At 42.2% G+C, this 22,098-nt stretch overlaps 1 protein-coding gene across 1 annotated transcript in view; it reads right to left on the bottom strand.

Moving 5' to 3' along the window:
* LOC140133190 (uncharacterized) overlaps positions 1 to 22,098 on the bottom strand; it is a 437,171-nt gene that overhangs the window by 175,300 nt on the left and 239,773 nt on the right. Inside the window, exons 13-14 of the mRNA XM_072153006.1 lie at positions 19,952 to 20,014; positions 19,757 to 19,810 (exon numbers count right to left, since the gene is read on the bottom strand). Coding sequence (XP_072009107.1) covers positions 19,757 to 19,810; positions 19,952 to 20,014 — 117 coding nt within the window. The remainder of the gene's footprint in view (positions 1 to 19,756; positions 19,811 to 19,951; positions 20,015 to 22,098) is intronic.

Below are 22,098 nucleotides of genomic sequence, written 5' to 3'. Positions count from 1 at the left end.
GCACATGTCAGTGTACTTAGAACCTAGTAAAGCAGTCTGTATTGTGCAAGACTACAGACTTAGCCATTCGCCCACAGATAATCTCCACTGCGCATGTCAGTGTATTTAGAATATGATAGAGCAGCTTGTGCTTCGCATATTTATATGCTTAGTCCCTGCTCGGGTCTTTATATCAGACACTGTATATAATAAATACACATTACTGAGTTCCCCTTTTTTATATATATGTGGGAGAAAACTCCCTAAAGGCAGGTGACTACAGGTGGACAAATCACAGTCAAATGTACACAAGGTAAGTATCGTTCCACATTGTAATGGCACCAAATGAAAGATCAACCAAGAGGTAAGTATCATTATCATTGTGATGCCACCAGATGTGAGATTAAACTGTGCCACAGGGCATATGTGCTTATCTCTAGTTTAAACATATTGACACCTGAAGAGATGGAGGTTTTATCAAGAGGAAGAAAAGAACTCATATTGTATACACAAAGGACTGAGGGGGAGGCCATATACTGCAAATAAAGAACAAAAAGGTTTATAGAAAGGCAGAAAAAGTAAAGCTCCCGTTGAAACCTAGTGGGCTCAGAGATTTTAACCAATGTATCCATATGGCTTCTAATTGCAAGAGTCTCTGATCAATATTGTCCTGTCTAGGTCTAAACCTGGTCAATTGGCCAGAATCTCAGCAAACCAGTGTCTCCTCCATGATGGAGTTTCACATGTCTAGAGTTTGGGTTATCTTTATTGGTCGTAATTGAACTGATGTGGCTTGATATTCTCCTTCTGAGTTGCTGTATGGTTTTACCCACATACAGACATGGACAGGTGCACTGTGCCACGTAGATTTACAGTTGAAGAACCATTTGATTACAATCGTTTCGCTTAGCTGGTTTCAATTAGCTGAATTGACAAACCTTTTGGTTCTTGGCATAAGTGGGCAAAAGGAACATGTCCCACATGGTTATGAACCCGGGATTAAGGCCCTTGATCTCGTAATTGGTGCAGGTACCTCACTGAAATAGCTATGTACCAAGAAGTTCTGTAAGTTAGATCCTCTTTGAAATGTTAGAGTAGGTCTATCTGCTAACTGTTCTTCCAGATCTGGATCTGCTGTAAGTATTGGCCAATACCGATGTAGGATCTTTTTAACAGGTTCAGCAAATGCATCGAAGGTACCTATACATCTGATATTCTGTTGTATGGGTGACAGTGTCTTATTTTGAAAAAGTGTGTTTCTCTCTGTATTTTTTGCCCTCGAGTAGGCCCTGTAGAGGTATCTTTTAGGATAGACTCGGCTCCTGAATCTCTTATAGAGGTTGTCACATTCATTTTTAAAGGATATGTCATCAGAGCAATTTCTATGGGCTCTCAGGTATTGTCCAATAGGTATACCTGATCTCAGTGGTTCGGGATGCCAGATTTGCCAGCTAGGCAGATTATTAGTGGAAGAGGGTTTCCGATATATATATATAGGTTTTCAATCGTCCCTCAGGATCTATACAGATAGTTAGATCAAGAAAATTGATGTGGGACTCATGTATTTCAGATGTAAACTTAATCCCAATGCTGTTCCTGTTGAGTTTATCAACAAATTGTTGGAACCATGATCTACCACCATCCAAGAGTACATCATCAATGTACCTACCCCAGTATAAGACATACTAAGTGAGATCTTCAAGATATTTTGAGAAGACCAGGGTGTCCTCCCACCAACCAAGGAAGAGGTTTGCATTTGAGATTGTCCCCATTGCGGCCCCTCTCACCTGGTGATAGAAGGACCCCTTGAAAAGAAAATAATTTCTCTAGATACTCTACTCATCTATTCTTCATTTATTTTACCCTTTTTTTTCCCCCTGTCCCCCTCCTTCCCTTCCCGCCCCACCTCCCCCAAACTGGGGATGCTGCGAAAAAAAAAAAAAAAAAAAAAATCCCAAAGAAATAACACAATTCATTAGTTCTAATTCTCCCCGTTGTTCCATTCCTTCCATATTTTTGCTTCCGGGCCATCGATTTTTATGCTGGATTCATATCTTTTAACTTTTTCAACTAGGTTCCGCCAGTTCCCAATATCAGGTTTTTTTGCCCCTTTACAGTCCTTAATCAGAATCAGTCGGCCCAAAAATAGTAATTTGGCCACCAACCTTTTCCTATTTTTTGACGTTGCTATCTCAGTAGTGTAACCTAGGATACCTAGTAGGGGTTCGCAGTGCAAAGCCAGGCCCATAGTTTTCCTGATTTCATCAAAAATTTCCTGCCAAAAATCTATAGTCCGTGGACAAAACCACATAACATGTGAAATATCGGCAGAATCCTGCCTGCATAGAGTCTGTTTTCAAACCGGCTTTAAATAGCATATGGGGTGAGTAGTAAACTATATACAGAATATTTAGCTGAATAAGCTTGAAATTATCATTTATTGATACCCTTTTTACTTCCTCATAAATTTTATCCCAGTGTTTGTTACTTAAAGGGAACCTACCACCACAAATCTACCTATAAAGGTAGATTGGGTGGTAGGTGGATCAATGGGACGTGAGGATAGCCCTTTTAAGGCGGGTGAGTAGGAGGGGTAAAATGGCTACCGGGGCGTGGAGTAGCCGCCTCGTGTAATCTCATATGCGGCTACTCCACGCCCCGGTAGCCGCATAAGTAAATTTGAATAAATACCAAATTAAAGTTATTAAAAAAGTGCAGGGACGTGAGGATTAGCCCTTAAAAGGGCTATCCTCACGTCCCATTAATCCACCTACCACCCAATCTACCTTTATAGGTAGATTTGTGGTGGTAGGTGCCCTTTAATCCACTTAAACACTTTCCCCATTTCCCTTGACTTACGTGAATAATCCCATTATTAATTTCGTCCATAATTCCCTTATATATCCCTGATAAATTTTTTTTCACATAGTTCATAGCGTATAATTTGGAGATTTTGGGATGTGTCGTGCTCGTGAATAAATTTTTATTACTTTCTACATGTGCAACGTGTTTTAATTGTAAATACCTAAAAAGGTCTAAGTCAGTGAGAGAAAATGTGTGTTTCAATTCACCAAACTCTTTCATTTGTCCTCCCTGGAATAGCTGTGCAACATACCTAAGCCCTTTCTTCTGCCAAAAATCTGCCCCTTCAAATTTAAAAAATTCTCCCAGATACCAATTACCCCATACCGGTGTCCATTCTATTGCTCCCCCCACCCCTAATAACGCCTTATATTTCTGCCACACCCGGTGCAACATTACTACTATTGGGCTAAACTGTGAGGATTTTTTCCTTTTTGTATTCAGTACGCCCGACTCCAGGGCAGAAAAGATATTCTCATGTACTCCCCCAAGTTGATCTAATATCCTTTCAAAAATATACGAGTTCCTATTTTCCCCAATAAACAGGATTTGAGAGGCAATATAATAGTGAAAAAAGGATGGGAGAGATACTCCTCCACGCGTAATGCTTTTCCATAAGAACTCTTGCTTGATACGCACTCTTGACCTCCCCCATAAGAGTTTGTTCAGAATAGCTCTCAGTGCTCTGAACCATCTGTCCTCAATCCAGCAGGGGCAATTCGTAAAAACATACAGAACTTGTGGGAGGATAACCATTTTAGCCAATCCAATCCTATCTCCTTTGCTCAGAGGTAGTTTACTCCATATACCGACTCTCTCTCCTAATCTCTTGACCAAGGGGGCTATATTCAATTCGGGAAAGTCCGTGACCTTTGTGTTGACTTTAATGCCCAGGTATTCGAAGGTACCACTATTGTCTATTAGGGCAAGTTTCTCAGCAATCGTCTCATTCTCGTTATTACAGAATGTAAAAGTTTGAGAACAAATTGATTGTTCTCTCTAAACTGTATCCGTTTTGTATTAAGAAAGGCTGTAAGGCCTAGCTCATGTTTGATATTACTATACAAGGACGTGAGTGTTAGTTCTTGTATCTTTTTGATGGTATCCTTAGTGTCTTGTAAGTAAGAAGGGAGAGCACATACAAATGGTTGCAAGATTTTGTCAATGTTTACACTACATGACTGCATAAGGCAGTCACAACACAAGACTATCGGTCTACCTGGAATTGGTTTCTATTTCTTGTGCACTTTGGGTAGTGCATAGAACAGTGATGGCGAACCTATGGCACTGGTGCCAGAGGTGGCACTCAGAGCCCTTTCTGTGGGCACTCAGGCCATCAACATAGGACAGAGTTCACCAAACAGGACCAAATCCATTAAATCTTCCAGCAGTCCTAGGCAACTTATGAGATGCTGCGCTCGGCACTATTTTACAGCAACACTGCATTGACTGTTTGGAACTGCTTGAAAAGTAAGAAGGTGTTAAAAGAAGTGCATTATCTTTGTGGTCCTCCTGCTGGAACCACCATTCTTCCTAAACAGAGAGACCCTGGAGAGAAGCTCTGAATTTGCCACCTTCTTTCAACTGTATTGGTGGCCTCAGGGGCCGATACAATTAAAAGAGGTGGAAGAACAGGAAACAATAAGTTACTGCTTAATATGGCACATCAGGGTAAATACGTGGATTTTGATTGTAGTTTGGGCACCCGGTCTCTAAAAGGTTCGCCATCACTGGCATAGAATATAGCGACCGTGGGATGTTCATTGAACATGACTTTATATTCAACAGTACTGAGTAAGTTATCATTTTTAGCCTCAGTGAGTAGGAGTTCCAGTTCTAATAAATATGTTTGTATAGGGTCAGTCCTGAGGATCTCATATGTGCCTCTATCTGATAGAAGTCTCTGTACCATAGCTACAGTCTTTAGTATCCATGGCAAAAGTGTTGCCCCCTTCATATGAGGGTTTCACCGTAAGGATCCCGCAGCTCCTCTAATGCTTGGATTTCATCACCAGTGAGGTTCTGATATTATTTGTTCTTGTCCATTTGAAGTTTCTCTATATCATTCCAGACTAGTTGAACAAAGGTCTCAATGTTACCGTATTTAGAGAAGGGAGGGGTATGTTTGGAATGTGGAGGCATATGTGTGAATGGAGCTTGAACATCAAGTGGTCCAGTTCTATTCTCCACCTCAAGTCAACAATGTCAACAATGCCTCCAATGCTTGTGTCTCCCTTTGTTTTAGTTTTTCGCGTGGATACAATGTTCTTGTGGGGGTTGTACATTTTTACCTTTTTCATTGGCTGACAGCCCTGGAGGTGGGAGTGGCCTCATCTTTATATCTCCGGCGTCCTCACACCACGAGTAGTATTAGCCCTTACTCCTGATGAAGCCAGTCATACTGGAGAAACATGTTGGGGGGGGGGGGGGGAACTAATATTACTATGTTTTAACCAGCAGCGTTGGTACCTTTAGTAGTTCTCGCCAGTATTAGTTCTCACATTGTACAAAAGAGTTCTGTAGAGATGTTGTAGGGTTGATGGGTTAGTAGAGGTGCAAATGTGACCCTAGATGAGTACCGTGGTGCCCTGCACACGCAGGAGAGTTGTCAGGACAATACCCTGCACCCACTTCTACAGAGAGGTGATGCACCACCCTGGGCTAGCCTCAGTCTAGGGCTCGCACACAGTACAGCATACTACTTACCTATTGCTATCTTTGACCTTCTTTATATGCAACCAAGGTCTATTATAGACGTGGGGTCTAAGATAGCTATCCACACATTGTGGAATGTCATAGCAGTACTGTGGAAGTGCTGATAGGAGCCTGTGCAAGATCTATCTAACCTCTATGACAGTGGTGGCGAACCTATGGCACGGGTGCCAGAGGTGGCACTCAGAGCCCTTTCTGTGGGCACCATTGATCCCAAGACAGAGCTCACCAAACAAGACCAAATCCACCAAATCTTCCTGCAGAACCAGGCAATTTAAGAGATGCTACAATCAGCGCTATTTTAAAACAACACTTCATTTGATGTTCGGAACTATTGTAAAAGTGAGAAAGTGTTGATAGAACTGCAGTATCTTTGTAGGTCATCCTACTGGACCCTACATTCTTACTGTATAGAGAGACCCAGGAGAGAAACTACAATGATAGTCTGAATATGCCCTCCTTCCTTCAACTGTATTAGTGGCCTCAAGGGACCGATACAATTGATAGATGTTGAAGAGCAAGTAGCAATAAGTTACTGCTTAAAATGCAATGTTGGCACTTTGCGGTAATCAAGTGAATTTTGGGTATAGTTTGGGCACTCGGTCTCTTAAAGGTTCACCATCACTGCTCTATGACATATGAAGAGCACGCATCAATCATATATATACCCTTCTAGACGAGACCTATGGCATATCAAACATTTGTGTTTTTAATTCACTTTCTCCTGAGCACCTAGTAGCCTTGCTACTCATGTTTATTACTGTGTCGAAATAAAAGTGACGTTTTATTAAGAAAATCGTTCCTGTCCAGATGGGTAAATCTTTCTGCCTATGGCAGTTTTTGTAAAAATATGTGCATATATGCACCAACCAGGTGGAATATCCCTTTGCATATACAGGAAAGGGTGTGTGAGAAGCAAGAGGCAATAGTTAAATTCCAGCTACAGAATGCTGGGTGAGTTGATCATCAGCACTTCACCTTGTGTGCCGTGCTGGAATCCTTCCAATACACCACCAATATATATCATCAGCACTACCATTCCCATCCTTTGCCTTCTAGACAAAAATCTTCAGGCCATGACAGAGGATGCAATGGTTGCACAGAAAGCAGAAGAGAGGAAAGAGGTGTCAAGCCAGTCCACACATGACTTATAGGGTTGGTTGCTTTATCAACAATGGTCAGAAACTGTACAGCGAGGTGCCAGTTTTGGAGGAGGATGAGATGGAAGAAGAGGTGGAGTTTCCTCAGAGCGGGTTGGCACTCAGGGAACCTCATGGGAATGTTTTTGGAAGAGGAGATACCTTTCACAGAGGGCAGCTCATTCTTGCCTCTGGGCAACCTGGCTGACATGAGCCACTATTTCCTCTGGTGCCTGTGCGATGACAGCTGAGTTGTTTGGATAGTCACCAGTGCCGATTACTGAATGACCAGCCTGCTGGATGCATGCTATAAAAGATGGCACCTTTTATTACACCGCTAGAGCATGAGAGAAAAATAAAGGAGTAAAAGTGCATTCTGATGGAGGCTCTATTGATGAAACTCCCATCTGACATTAAGGGCTTGTTGGAAGAACAAGGAAGAGGAAGAAGGCAGCAGGAACACAATTATCCTCAACCTCAGCCACCATTGGATATGACACGTAGTACCAGCAGGCAGACTGTGACTCACATGGTGAAAGAATACCGTCTACTGGTACTGAATGATGGGTCCTCTTTTACATTTCTGAGCTGATAAATTGGACACTTGGTCAGAGCTTCCCCTCTATGTCTTGGGTGTGCTGACCTGCCCTGTGACAAGTGTCCCTGCAAAGAATGTGTTCATCACCAACAAGAGGATCTGGCTATCCACAGCCAACCATTAATTAGACATTCTAACATTTATTAAGATGAACTTGGCATGAATCCTATGGGACTTGGCTGTGTCAGTGCCTGAATGAGTTGTTAGAGTGTTTGTTACCTCCTCCTCCACTGCCTCTCCCACTTAGAGTGCAACTCCACTTCCTACTCCTCCTTGGCAACAGCGCAAGTAGAATCAAGCACTCAGAAGATACAGCAAGGTAGATACAGCTTATCTTTATTGTTAAAAGGGCAATATTACTTTGGATCAGTCAGAGTGCAATCTGTAAAATCTTGTTTCAGCAAAACCATTATTTCTAATATTTGAGGATTCATTAAGCACAGGTTCTGTTCCACAGAACTGGCGCATTGAAAATTTGGTGGCAATAGTCAAAAAAGGGTTAAAAAGTGATCCTGGAAACTACAGACAGTACAGGTTGTTTGCTAAATATTTGAGGGGTTTATTAGAGATGATATCCTGGAGGATCTTGCTGTGAATAACCTTAACCCCTTAAGGACGCAGGGTATTTTCGCTAATTTCTCGCTCTCCATTTTCAAAAATCCATAACTTTTTCATTTTTCCGTGTATAGAGCTGTGTGAGGGCTTATTTTGTGCGTAACAAATTTTACTTTCCCATGATGTTATTTATTATTCCATGCCATGTAGTGGGAAGCCGCAAAAAAATTCCAAATGTGGAAAAATTTAAAAAAACTGCATGTGCGTCATGTTCTTGTGGGCTCAGTTTTTACGACTTTCACTCTGCGCTCCAAATAACACCTCTACTTTATTCTTTGGTTCGGTACGATCGCGGTGATACCAAATTTATACAGATATTATTGCGTTTTAATACATTTTCAAAAATTAAACGAATGTGTACAAAAAAGAAAAAAATTTTTGCCATCTTCTGACGCGAATAACTTTTTCATACTTTGGCGCATGGAGCTGTGTGAGGTGTCATTTTTTGCGTAATGAGCCGACGTTCTCATTGCTGCTGTTTTGAGGACTGTGCAACATTTTGATAATTTTTTATTACATTTTTTATGTCATCTAAAAAGGTGTAAAAGTCGCATTTTGGACATTTGGGCGCCATTTGCCGTTCCGGAGGTCACCGCCGTCAATAACGCAGGCAAAGAAAAGGTTAACAGCCGCGATCGGTGCAAGCACCGACAGCGGGTGATAGCGATGGGTCTTTGCTGCGATATGCAGCAAAGCCCATCTCTGTATGAAGGAGGCTCAGCCAGTGAGCCTTCTTCATACAACCTTCACAGCTCCATGGCGGATATATCCGTCATGGAGCGTGAAGGGGTTAATGTGATCAGCTTCTATGAGGAGGTAAGTTTGAGACTGGACCTGGGGGAGGTGGTGGATGTTATTTAACTAAACTTTTTCAAGGCATTTGATAGAGTGCCGCATAAAAGTTTGGTACATAAAATGAGACTGCTGGGACTATTTGGGTAAGCTGTGGCTTTCTATTGGCTTAGCAATAGAAAAAAGAGACAAAGAAAGTTAACAGTGGAGTGCCACAGGGGTCAGTATTGGGGCCATTTCCTTTAAATATTTTTATTAATGACTCCATAGAGGGTTACAAATTTAGAGTTTAACCCCTTAAGGACGCAGCCATTTTACAGCTTAAGGCTCAGTCCCATTTTTTGGATTCTGACCTGCGTCTCTTTACATGGTTATAACTTTTGAACAGTTTTACTTATCAAAGCGATTCTGAGACTGTTTTTTCCCCACATGTTGTACTTCATTTTAGTGGTAAATTTTGGCTGATAAGTTTTGTGTTTATTTACAAAAAAAAGAAAAAAATGATGAATTTTTAGAAAAATTTGCCATTTTCGAAATTCAAAATCACCGCCTTTTCAGGCAGATCGATTTACCACCTAAATAACTTGCCGAATAACATTTCCCATTTGTCTACTTTACATTTTCATAATTTTTGAAATGTTTGGATAATTTATTTTGACGTCGCACGGCCTTCAAATCGAATAGCGATTTTCCGTATTTTCAGAATTGACTATTTTGGGGATAAATAGTGTTTGAAATTAAATTTTACATATTTAGCATCAAAACCCCCCTATATAACCAACCCATTTTCAAATCTGCACCCCACAAACTATCAGAAACAGCATTTACAAAGATTGTTAACCCCTTGAGATCTTCATAGTAATTGAATCAAAATGGCGGTGAAATTTAGAATGGTCAAATTGTGTCGGTTATATGTTCATTTAGCCCTAAAATTTACACATTTCCAAAAAATAAAAAGAGAAAACCCACCATAAAATTTGTTCTACAATTTCTCCTGAGTGCAGCGACCCCCCACATGTGGACATTACTTGTGTTATGGGGGCACAGCGAGGCGCAGAAGGGAAGGAGCACCCTGCAGCTGCCAGGATTTTAGTTTTCTCGTTGCCCCCTTTTGAAGGCTATAAAATTTTCGCTTTTCCGTTATTTGGGCCATGTGATGGCATTTTTTTTTGCGCGATGAGATGCTTTTTCCAGTGTTACCATTTTGGGGTTGGTATCACCTATTGTTGAAAATTTAGGAACTTTTTTTGAGGTCATGAGTAGAAAAGCATCAATTCTGTACTGGATTTTTTACTTTTTTTTTTTTTTCGTGTTCACCATATATCCTAATAATCATGTTATCTTTATTCTATGGGTCGATATGATTACGGGGATACCAGACATGAATATTTTTTCTTATGTTTTACTAAATTTGCCAAATAAAACCCTAATGTGGGGAAAAATCTATCATTTTTGCATCGCCGTCTTCCAAGTGGCATAACATTGTTACGTTTTTGGCTACAGAGCTGATCGATGTCTTTTTTTTTGCGGGACATGTTGTTCTTTGCAACAGTATCATTCTGGATTACATATGTTTTGTTGATCACTTTTTATTGCATTTTTAGTGGGATATAATAGGTAAAAATCCTAATTTTTGGCGGGTTTTTAACGTTTTTTTTTTTACGGCGTTCATCATATGGGTTCAATAGCTATTTAGTTTTATTCTACGGATTGTTACGGACGCGGTGATACTATATATGTGGGGTTTGTGTTATGATTTAGACTTTTTTGAGCGTTATATGTCTCTATATGTTTTGGGGCTTATGGGCATTTTTAGTAATTTATAAAGTTATTTTTTATTGAAAAACATTTTTTTTTACATTTTTTACTTGATCCACCATGGGATATGAACAAGCAATAATCTGATTGCTTGTTCATGATAATACTCTGCAATACTGATGTATTGCAGGGTATTAGCAGTGCCAGCCTATGCAGATGCATAGGCTGACACTTTGCCTTTAAGATGACGTCACAGACTTCAGGCTTCTCTTGGGTTCCGATCGGACCCCAGAGGTGCCATAGCAGCGATCGGCCCCCCCGTGCCGTTTTCGTGGGGTAAAGACCCCCGGAAGGCATGTTAAATGCCGCAGTCGCGTTGACCGCGGCATTTAACGGGGTAAACACTCACGATCGGAGCCCACTCAGCGGTAGATTACCGTTGAGATCCCGCGGCTAACGATGCCGGTTCGGCTGCTATGTACAGCTTAAATATCTGTGGTTGATACTAAGCTAAAGTAATTAATGTGTAAAGTAATTAATACAGAGGATAGTCTAACAATACAGAGAGATTTGGGGAAACTGGAGGCCTGGGGTGACAAATGGCAGATGAGCTTTAACGTAGATTAAATGTACAGTTTTGCATTTGGGTCATGGAAATTAAAATTATAATTATGTTTTAAATTATAAATTTCTTGGTAAAACAAATGGAGAAAAAGACTTGCGGGTATTGTTGGATTGTAAACTCAAATTTATTGATCAGTGTCAGGCGTTTGCTGCTAAAGCAAATACAATTATGAGATGTATCAAGATAGATTCTCATGATAAGGACATCATTTTGCCCTTATACAAATCACGGGTCGGAACATACATGCAATATTGTGTACAGTTTAGGGCACCAGTGTATAAAAAGGACTTAGTAGAACTGGAACAGGTGAAGAGGAGAGAAAACAAAATTATCAGGGGAATGGAGGGAATAAAATACAATGAAAGATTACAAAATTTGAGATTATTCAGCATAGAAAGAAGACAACTAAGATAAGACCTCATTACAATGTACAAATACCTGAATGGGCAGTACAGAGATTTCTCCTAAGATCTTTTCATACCTAGGCCGGTGACCAAGGCAAAGGGGCATCCTCTATGTTCTACCATCACCATAGACAGGTATTCTTTACTGTGCAAGACCGGAACTCTCTGCCACAAGATGTTGTTATGGCTGATAATTTGAACATGTTCAAGATGGACCTGGATGCCTTTTTGGAGAGCAATAGTATCACATCTTATGGGAATAAAACTTTTTGTTAGTAGTTTCTGTTGATCCAGGGAGTTATCCTGACCACCATATTAGGGGTCGGGAAGGAATTTTTCCCTGCTTTCGACCAATTGGCATCAGCTTTGCATGGTTTTTGCCTTCTTCTGAATGAACACAATAGCCATGACTAAGAACGGAGCTACCGTTTGAAACGCGTTGGCCAATAACGCACCTGTATTTTAACCCCTTCCCGACATTTGACGTACTATTACTGCATGGCGGGAGGTGCGTTCCCGCAATATGTAGTAATAGTACGTCAAACTTCTGGCCCCGGCCGGCGCCAGAAGCTGCGGCTGTCGGCACCCTCCTCTAACACCCGCGATCAGAGATTTCTCCGATCACGGGTGTTAACCCCTAACACGCCGTGGTCGCGCTGACCGCGGCGTGCTAGGGGCATTTAACTGGATTCGGACCCCCCCCCCCCGTGTGGTGTTTTGAATTTCGAAAATTGCTAATTTTTCCAAATTTTCACCAAACATCTGATTTTCTCATAAATAAATGCAAAACATACCACCAAAATTTACACCAAAAGTACAAAGTGTCACGAGAAAACAATTTCAAAATCACTTGGATATGTTAAAGCGTTCCAAAGTTATAACCATTTATAGTGTCAGAGGGCAGATTTGAAAAAATGGGCCGTGTCAGGAAGGTGAAAAGTGGCTTCGGCGTTAAGGGGTTAAACATTATGCCTGAATAAAGTTGGAAATTGCCTTGGACACGGCTGGAAATGGAATTTCTTTTCCCTGTACAAGAACTATGGGAAGAACACCACACCTTCTGAATAATTAGATCTAAAGCACAGTAGCGGAAATCATGTATATCATGTATATCTTGTAGTTCAATTAACTGTACCAAAGTCACTTGTTCTTGGAACAGCAAAAAATTGCTTGACCCAGCACATTTAAAACATTACCACTAGAGTTAGTTAGATAATTCTCCATATTCCCTTGTTGTATTTCTCCTTAAGGTGAGGGTTACAGATCCAAAGTTTACGGTGATTCGTGGGAACAAAGTTTTTTTTTCTCCTTTATTACCAAAATAGGCACGAGCACAATGTGTTACATGGGGCAGAGAACTCTGGGAAGGAGAAAAAAAACACCCTCGATCACATGTGCAGACCTGTAAGCCAATCAGCGACCGGCAGGCTTATGTGATGTCACACAGCCCTATAAAAACTGTCAGCCATTTTCAATCTCGGCATTTCACACTGCATGTGTTGTCTGTAGCGTCCGGCTGCTTGTACTGTACTGTGCTGTAGGGATCTTTGCTCCAAGGGTGTCAGTTTTGTGGGATCTGTATAGCCCAAATAGCAGTTCTTTTTTGCTGCTGAAGTGAATAGGAAGAAATCTGTGTAAAATCCACATACTTTCTGTAGTGATTTCTGTTTCAATCCCATGGTGTCAGTTCTTGTGCTTCTGTATACCCCAAATAGCAGTACTTTTTCTGTTGCTGAAGTGAATAGGAAGTATTCTGTGTAAAATCCACATACTTTCTGTAGTGATTTCTGCTCCAATCGCAGGGTGTCCCTTTTGGGGGATTTGTATACCCCGAATAGCAGTTCTTTTTTGTTGCTTAAGTGAATAGGAAGTATGCTGTGTAAAATCCACATACTTTCTGTAGTGATTTCTGCTTGTATCCCAGGGTGCCCAAATTTCAAGTTTTTTTGGAAGATAAAGTAGATCCGTGTCAAATCAACATAGTTGATTAACCAATATGTCACATAGAGAGGTGGCAGGTGGAGCAGGCACAGGTCGCAGCACAGTAAGGGGACGTCGCAGCAGAAGTGACTCTGTGAGGCCAGAACTGCCGTTGTCATCTAGCGTTGGTGTGTTGATAAATAACCCAAAGGTTGTCGATTAGTTTACTTGGTCATCCACTTCCTCCCAGATGACATCTGACAACCCCAAACAAGAGTCCTTGGGTTCGTCAGATACAACACTTAGTTGGCATGGCCCAGCAGCAGGTCAGCGGCGCTCACCTTTCCCCAACCAACCTCTGTCCTGTTCATTTCCCTCAGCCAGAGATCTACTATGTGGTCTGAGCTCAGTGCCACTACAACGAGGACGAACTCCTTGAGGACACTCAGCAACTGCTTGGCAGTGAAGAGGTGGGGCAGACATCCACTGCTTTGTGCAGTAGGCAGGAAAGTAGAGATGTGGAGAGTAACAAGGGAGGTTATATTGCACTTGTAAGTAGTAGGGCTGTGCATACTGAGACCGTTGAGGGGAATAGCAGTGAAAGGGAAACACAAATCGATGATAATGTAGCCAATTGCATTTGGGAGCCGGGTGAAGCCAGGGATTCATCATCATCTTCAAGAGAAGAGGGTGTCAGCTTGCGCGTCAGGCAGCGAAGCAGTCAGCAAGTCGATACTGTGGTGTTATGTGGCGATATGTAGAATCTGCGGGCAGAAAGTAAAGCGTGGCCAAAGAGCTAACCTTGGCACCATGGCCCTGCATCAACACATGCATCGTCACCATCCAATGACCTGGGAGAAACATGGTCAGAAACAGCAGCACCTAGTGGCAAACTTGCCATTTCAGCCAGTCAAGGCTCCAGCACCACTGCCGAAGGGAGCTGTTTGTTTTTGACATCATCTCCCAGTCCAGATGCTCCTACTCCTCACTATGCATGGCGGCAACAGTCGTTGCACTGGGCAACTAGAAAGAGACAACTGTATGCGTGCAGCCATCCTATGGTGCAGAAGCTGACCGTGCTCCTGTCCAAGTTGTTGGTACTGCAGTTTTTTTCCAAAAAGGCAGTGCGAGTCCTTCACAAATATGTAGAACAGGAGGTGAGCCAGTCCTTGAGCTTATCGGTTTCTTCCAAGGTGCACGGCAGCGCGGACGTGTGGAGCCGTAACTACGGTCAGGGCCAGTACATGTCCTTTACGGCCCACTGGGTGAATGTGCTTCCCGCCCAGCCACACCAACAACCAAGTACTAAGTACATCATACCACATGTGCAGGGCAAAGCGGTTCTACACCTGGTGCAGGGCACAGCAGTTCTACACCTGGTTTACTTGGGCGAACAAAGTCACACAGGGGAGGAACTGCTCCACGTCATGCAAGAAGAAATCAATCTGTGGCTTTCTCCATGACAGCTGAAAATCGGAACCATGTTGACAGACAATGGGAGGAACATGGTGTCCGCGCTGTAACAGGGAAGGATGGGCCTTGCGCCCTGCATGGCGCTCATGTTCAATCTGGTTGTCAACAGGTTCCTCAAGTCTTCCACCCATCTGCAAGACATTCTAAAAATGGCCAGGAAACTGTGCATGCACATCAGCCATTCTTACAAAGCCAAGCACACCTTCCTTGAGTTGCAACGGCAGAGCGGCCTCCCCCAACAAAGTCTGATTTGCAATGTTTCCACCCCTTGGAATTCCAGCCTCCATAGGTTAGACCGCCTATATGAACAGAGAAAAGCTATTAATATTTTTTGATGATGCAAGCGGACCCCTGTGTACTCCCCTGTGTAACTTTGATGTCAGCCACTGGCAGCTCATGCGTGACACCTGCCGTTTGCTCAGGCCCTTTGAAGAGGCCACGTTATTTGTCAGTTGCCAGGACTGCTGGATGAATGACGTCATTCCACTACTTCATGTCCTGGAACTCTGCAGGAATGCTGCAAATCTGTCCGATTTGTGCAGATTTCCCCTGAATTGCCCCAGGATTTTGGCGCACTCGATCGGATTTTGGCGCATCGGCGCCAACATGCATGCAACGGAAATCGGGGGGCGTGCCCGAACGAAAACCTGACGGATTCGGAAAAACCGCTGCATATAAAAAAAAAATGTGTTGCGGAGCTTGCACTTACCTTCACTAGGAATAGGACGGTGAACTTGATCGCGTTCCGATGCTCTTCAACGCAGGAGCGCCACCTGGTGGACGTCAGAGGAACTGCCTTAATGAATCCCGGCCGGGTAAGTAAATCTGCCCCTATGTCTTTATCATGAGAATCTATTCCTCTCTCGATACATCCCATAATTGTATTTGCTTTAGCAGCAGCCGCCTGGCTCTGGTCATTAAAATTAAGTTTACCATCCACCAATACCCCCAAGTCCTTTTCAGCTCCAGTTTTACCAAGTAATTGATTGTTTAGAACATAATTAAACGTTTTGTTTCCATGGCCCAAGTGCATAACTTTACATTTATCTACATTAAACCTCAACAACCATTTCTCTGCCCACTCCTCAAGCTTCCACAAATCCCTCTGTAATGCTAAACTCATTAATAAAAATCTAAAAAAGAAGTGGCCCAATACTGACGCCTGTGGCACTCCACTGGTAACGTCAACCCAATCTGAGAATGTGCCATTAATGACGACCCTCTGTTTTCTATCACTAAGCCAATTACTTACCCAAATACACAGATTTTCCCTTAGTCCCAGCAGTCTCATTTTATATACCAACCTTTTATGCGGCATGGTGTCAAATGCCTTTGAAAAGTCCAGATATACAACATCCACAGCGTCCCCCAGATGCAGTCTTGAGCTTACCTCCTCGTAGAAACCAATCAGATTAGTCTGACAGGACCGATCTCTCATAAACCCATGCTGACACTGGGTTATAACGTTATGCACAGTGAGATACTCCAGGATAGCATCTCTAACAAACCCCTCAAATATTTTCCCCACCACAGAAGTTAAACTCACAGGTCTGTAGTTTCCAGGATCGTTTTTTGATTTTGTATATTGGTACCGCATTTGCTATGCGCCAATCCTATGGAACATAACCAGTCCTCAGTAAATCTTCAAATATTAAATATAATGGTCTGTCTATCACGGTACACAGTTCATGCAGAACCCGGGGGTGTATACCATCTGGCCCAGTGATTTATCTATCTTAGTGGTTGTGAGGCGGCGCCGTACATCTTCCTGGGTTTAACTGTTGACATTCCAAAGAGAATTTACATTATTCCTCATTGTGTCTTCTACCAGGGGATTTTCCTGGATAAAGATAGTTGAGAAGGCGACATTCAGTAGATTGGCTCTTTCCTCATATCCTTCCACCATGACCCCCATGTTGTTCCTAAGGGGGCCCACACTCTCAGTTTTTAGTTTCTTATCATTTATATACTTGAAAAATAATTTGGGATTATTTTTGCTCTCCCTGGCAATATTTCTCTCAGTCCTTAATGAGCAACTTCCTTCACCCGCCTAGTGAGGAGGGTAGCCTGGTGGTGGCCTATTTGGACAGCACTTTACCACCCCAGGTAGAGGATCCCTTGGACTACTGGGCAGCCAAACTTGATGCATGGCTGCAACTTGCGGAGTTTGCAGTAGAGAAGCTCTCCTGCCCGGCCAGTAGTGTGGCATCAGAGTGTGTGTTCAGTGCGGCGGGGTACATCGTTACACAGAGGAGAACCCGCTTTTCCCCCCGTAATGTGGAGAGACTGGCCTTTGTCAATGCCTTATGCATCAGATTAAATCAGCCATGATGCTTCCCCCAAACGTTGAGAAATGAGTCTGGATTCTAACTCCCTGCCTCAGCCACTATTCTGATGCTGCCACCTGCCTGATGCCACAAATATCTGCTGCCATTTGCTCCATCTGCCTCCCACCACCTTTACCAGGGACTGGGATTGTCCGCCACCTTCACAATCTGTCATTGTGTCACTCTGTGGTTTACCATGTTGCTGCCACCTCCATAATTTGTCATTGTGCACTCTGCGGCCTACTCCTCCTGCTGCCAAATGACCTCTGTCTCCCTGGAACACCCTGTGATTTCCATAATGCTGTTTTCATCCTCCACCACTCTATATCGTTGCCACTGTGTTTGGTTTTCCCCTTCATTTAATCTGTCAGAAAGAATGAAAAGCCTCAGGATTGATAGCCAAAAGCAGGAGTGGATACAGAACACAGAGGACATGCAAATATCCCATTTACTGGTCATCTCTGTTTTGGATTCACTCCGTTTGTTTTTGGCTTTAGCAATACTGATGGATTATTGACCAATTATTGAAAGCGGACACTGACAGATGAATTGAAGAGCAAAATGATCAGTGACGTCAATGCAAAATTACTGCTGATACCCTTTCCACTCTTTTGGTGGGCTTCTACATGTATCTGCGTTTAACAGAACAGGTTCTGTCATAATCTATGGAATCATTTGATGTCAGTGTAAAAAGAGTGTCCTCTTTGATGTTATAGTGGGATCTTGGCCATCAGCTCAGTCCTTTCGAGCTGGCACAGACGTTACCTTGTCAGGTTTTGTTTCCATTTCACTTATTTGGTGAAGTTGGCCTCTGTAAGTGCCCATGGAATTGAAGAGTGAAGCGATTCTAAGAGCGGCGGCTGTCATGTGCGTGTCATACTAAAACACAGCATTGTTTGAAGACCAAACCACGCTCCCTATGTATATTTGAGCATGGCAGATCATTCTAAAACACCCTACAGCCTCTCTGCACCCAGGAAATATCTGTTTTGTAACATGATTCGTCATGATTCGATTCAAATCAAATTTTTTTGAAAATTTCTGCGAATGGGTTCGAACCGAATTTCAACAAATTCTAACTCATGAGAGTCTTAACTGGGGTAGAGATATTAGGTTTGTGTTCAGAAACACCCTAGGGTATTTTTTCCTTTAAATACTCTGTATTTTGTCCTTGCTTTAAGGCTACGACTAAGGACACATTTACTTACCCAGTCCCGTAGCGATCCCCGATCTGGACTGTGCGACGAGGATGAAGTCCGGCGAGATTTACCAAGATCATGCGTCCGATATCCTTCATGTGTCACTTCCCCGCTGAAGTCTGCCGGAGTTCACCATCTTCTTCCCGGTGTATGTGAGTGCATGTCTTGCGACACAATTTGAATTTTAAATCCCGCGCTTAGTCCGAATCAGTCGGGTTGTCCGGCGGCCACATCCCCCGATTTGTGTCGCATGAAAGTCAGCGCAATTGCGCCAAAATCTGATCGCGTGCACCAAAAACCCCTGTTAAATGCGGCGCAAATCGGAAATAGCGGGGAAACCCACAGAAATGCGGTCCACGGACCCTTAGTAATTGTGCCCCACTATGTTCACTGTTTCTGGATGCAGAGTTCCTGGAGTCCGTAAGGATTATAATTCTTCTTGGATTTTTGTGGATAGGCCTATCAGGGTCCCTTCCCACATGATTTGAAATGCTTTTTTAAAAATGTTTTCCAGTATATATGGTGTTCTGTATATTTAATTTTAAATTAAATTTTATTCTTTGCCTATAAACACTTCTCTTGTTTCGTCATACTGCAGTTTTTCAATTGTGTGTTGGCATAATTGTTGATACTTGGCTGTGTCGGACTGGAGTGACTAGGTCCCACAGGTTACATTTTTCATCTACATGCAAATACCCTTTCGTAAATAGCTAAAATATAGCTGACACATAACTTTCTTTCTAGCTCTTGTCTTGGACTGTTATGGTCTTAGAAGCCCAGTCAATGACATGCTGACTGGCATTTGCCTTTAATTTAGGCCCTCTTAGTTCTATGAGCCCATAAAGTAGCCTTGGGCAGAAGACTTGCTCCCAACCTCCCAACAAGCCTAGGGGCCCAACATTGGATTCAACTCTCCAACTGTGGGCCAGTCCTGGCTGTGCAGAGTTCCGCTTTAAATATTCATAGACAATGATTTTTTACTTTAATAACAATGAGACTCAGGATGAGCCATAGGATGCTGTTATGTCTGATACTTTGCATATATATAAGGAGCGGACTGGATGTCTTTCTTGACAACAAAAATGTCATATGTTATGAGAATAAAACATTTTGTTAATTTTATGTTGATCCAATGAGTTATTCTGAAAGCCATATTGGGATTGGAAAGGAATATTTGCCTAATTTGGGCCAATTGGTATCAGCCTTATAAGGGTATTTTTTGTCTTATTGTGGGTCAATCCTGTATGATTTATAGGTTCATAGGTTGGACTCAATGGATCTGTTTTTTATTTTTTCAATCTTACATACTGTGAAACTATAATAAGTTAGTTCATATGTCATTTTCAAACTTACTTTTAATCCTTTTATTCCATGAGCACCAATATTTCCTCTGTAGCCAGAAGGACCCTAGGTAAAAAGCAAAAAAAAACCAATGTAGCCAAAGTAATGCTATATTTTCAAATTACTGTTTAAATTGCAGTAAAAAACTATTTATTGTTACATTGTGTATTTAAAATGTTGTATTAAGTTTCCCATTGAGCAAATCACCTTTTCGCCCGCATCTCCTCTAAATCCTGGTAAGCCCAAAGAACCAGGTTTTCCTGAAAACCCCTGTAATGAGAATATGACAAATAAATCAAATAGACAATTTACTCATGTATTTGTTTAGTTAAACATTTGAATAAAAACATGTGGAACAGTGAGATCACTGGCAAGACCCCCAGTGATCAGGGAAATGGGAAAGAAAGGTAAAGAAAGGCCATGTGTAAATTAAAACAGTTTTGTTAAAATGAAGGCATTGAATTCTTTGGGGCTGTTTGGATGGTGAGCTTTGCAAAGTATGAATGAAAAGCACTATTTTTAAGGAATGAGAGAGTGTATGTACAGTTTTCATCTCGCATAGTCAAGGAGATGGCCCCCAGTAATGTGTATGTATATACAATATAATCTAACACTGCGGTAGCTCCTGGATATATCCTGAAGCAGGAGTCACATCCAGTACCTGACCATATACATGTACATAAAGAGACTCATGCACAATAGCATCTATATATCTAATCCTCCAATACACGTGCAGGGCAGAGATCCACGTGTGAATGGGATACGGCTACAGGTTGTTACACTTATATATACACACTCACTGTAAACACTTGGCTATGTATATATATATATATATATATATATATATATATATATATATATATGGTAAAACACATAACACCTGGAATATCTATAGGTACACGTATAAAGTCTACTATATTATAATAAGTACTATGTTATAATTACTCTTATAAAGTTATATACATTCACAGAAAGCACACACAATATATGACCTGGTTCCTTAGTTAAGTGCTGCTCGTCCGGGGGGGGCAGGAAGCAAGACACAGAAGAGGCTGGTTTCTGTTTTTACCATGCTTAAATATCCCTGTGTGTAGTCCCTCCCCACCCCCTTATAACTCCACCCTAAGACCCTCTTAGGATAGACCCCAGTGTGTGCAGGGAATCTCACACCTGGTTCATGGTGGCTTCTTACTGTTCAAAGCCTTTTGATATTTTAATGACTAGAGATGTGCGAACATACTCGTCCAAGCTTGATGCTCGTTCGAGCATTAGCGTACTCGAAACTGCTCGTAGCTCGGACGAGTATTTCACCAGCTCGAGAAAATGGCATCTCCCGCGGTTTTGCTTTTTGGCGGCCAGAAACAGAGCCAATCACAAGCCAGGAGACTCTGCACTCCACCCAGCATGACGTGGTACCCTTACACGTCGATAGCAGTGGTTGGCTGGCCAGATTAGGTGACCCTGGAATAGACTAGCCCCTGCCCGCGCTGCTCGCGTCATTCTCTGTCTGGATGCTGCTAGGGAGAGAGCTGCTGCTGGTCAGGGAAAGCGTTAGGGTGTTCTATTAGAATAGTGTTAGGCAGGAGTGATTCTACAAGAACCCAACAGTCCTTCTTAGGGCTACAAGAACGTTTTATTTTCCTTTTTTTTGGTTTGCTTGTGGCTGGGCTTGCTGCTATTAGTAGTGCAGCTAGTACCATATTGTGAGTAATTTGCAGGGAGACTTGTGTTTAGCTCTTAGTGACACACATATCCACCTCAAACACCGAAGTGGGACAATTTATTAGGGGTTTGATTTGAATTACGCCAAGTCTGCTGATTTATTTTTTTTTACATTTATTTCTTTTTAGAACTCACAGTAATCTGCCAAAGCAGTGTGCTTTCAGTGTAGGCTAGAAAATAGCCATAGGAGAACCCCAACGGCTTATTTAGGCCTACAATAGCGTTATATTTTCCTTTTTTTTTTGGTTTGCTTGTGGCTGGGCTTGCTGGCATTACTAGTGCAGCTAGTACCATATTGTGAGGAATTTGCAGGGGGACTTGCGACCGTTGTGTTTAGCTCTTAGTGACACACATATCCACCTCAAACACCGAAGTGGGACAATTTATTAGAGGTTTGATTTGAATTACGCAGAGTCTGCTGATTTATTTTTTTTTACGTTTATTTCTTTTTAGAACTCACAGTAATCTGCCAAAGCAGTGTGCTTTGAGTGTGGGCTAGAAAATAGCCATAGGAGAACCCCAACGGCTTATTAAGGCCTACAATAGCGTTATATTTTCCTTTTTTTTTGGTTTGCTTGTGGCTGGGCTTGCTGGCATTAGCAGTGCAGCTAGTACCATATTCAGGGCCGGTT

This window comes from Engystomops pustulosus, chromosome 5 (genome assembly GCF_040894005.1).
Source record: "Engystomops pustulosus chromosome 5, aEngPut4.maternal, whole genome shotgun sequence".
Classification (NCBI taxonomy): domain Eukaryota; kingdom Metazoa; phylum Chordata; class Amphibia; order Anura; family Leptodactylidae; genus Engystomops; species Engystomops pustulosus.
The sequence above is the reverse complement of the archived record's forward strand: the minus strand, read 5'-3'. Positions and strand labels throughout refer to the sequence as shown.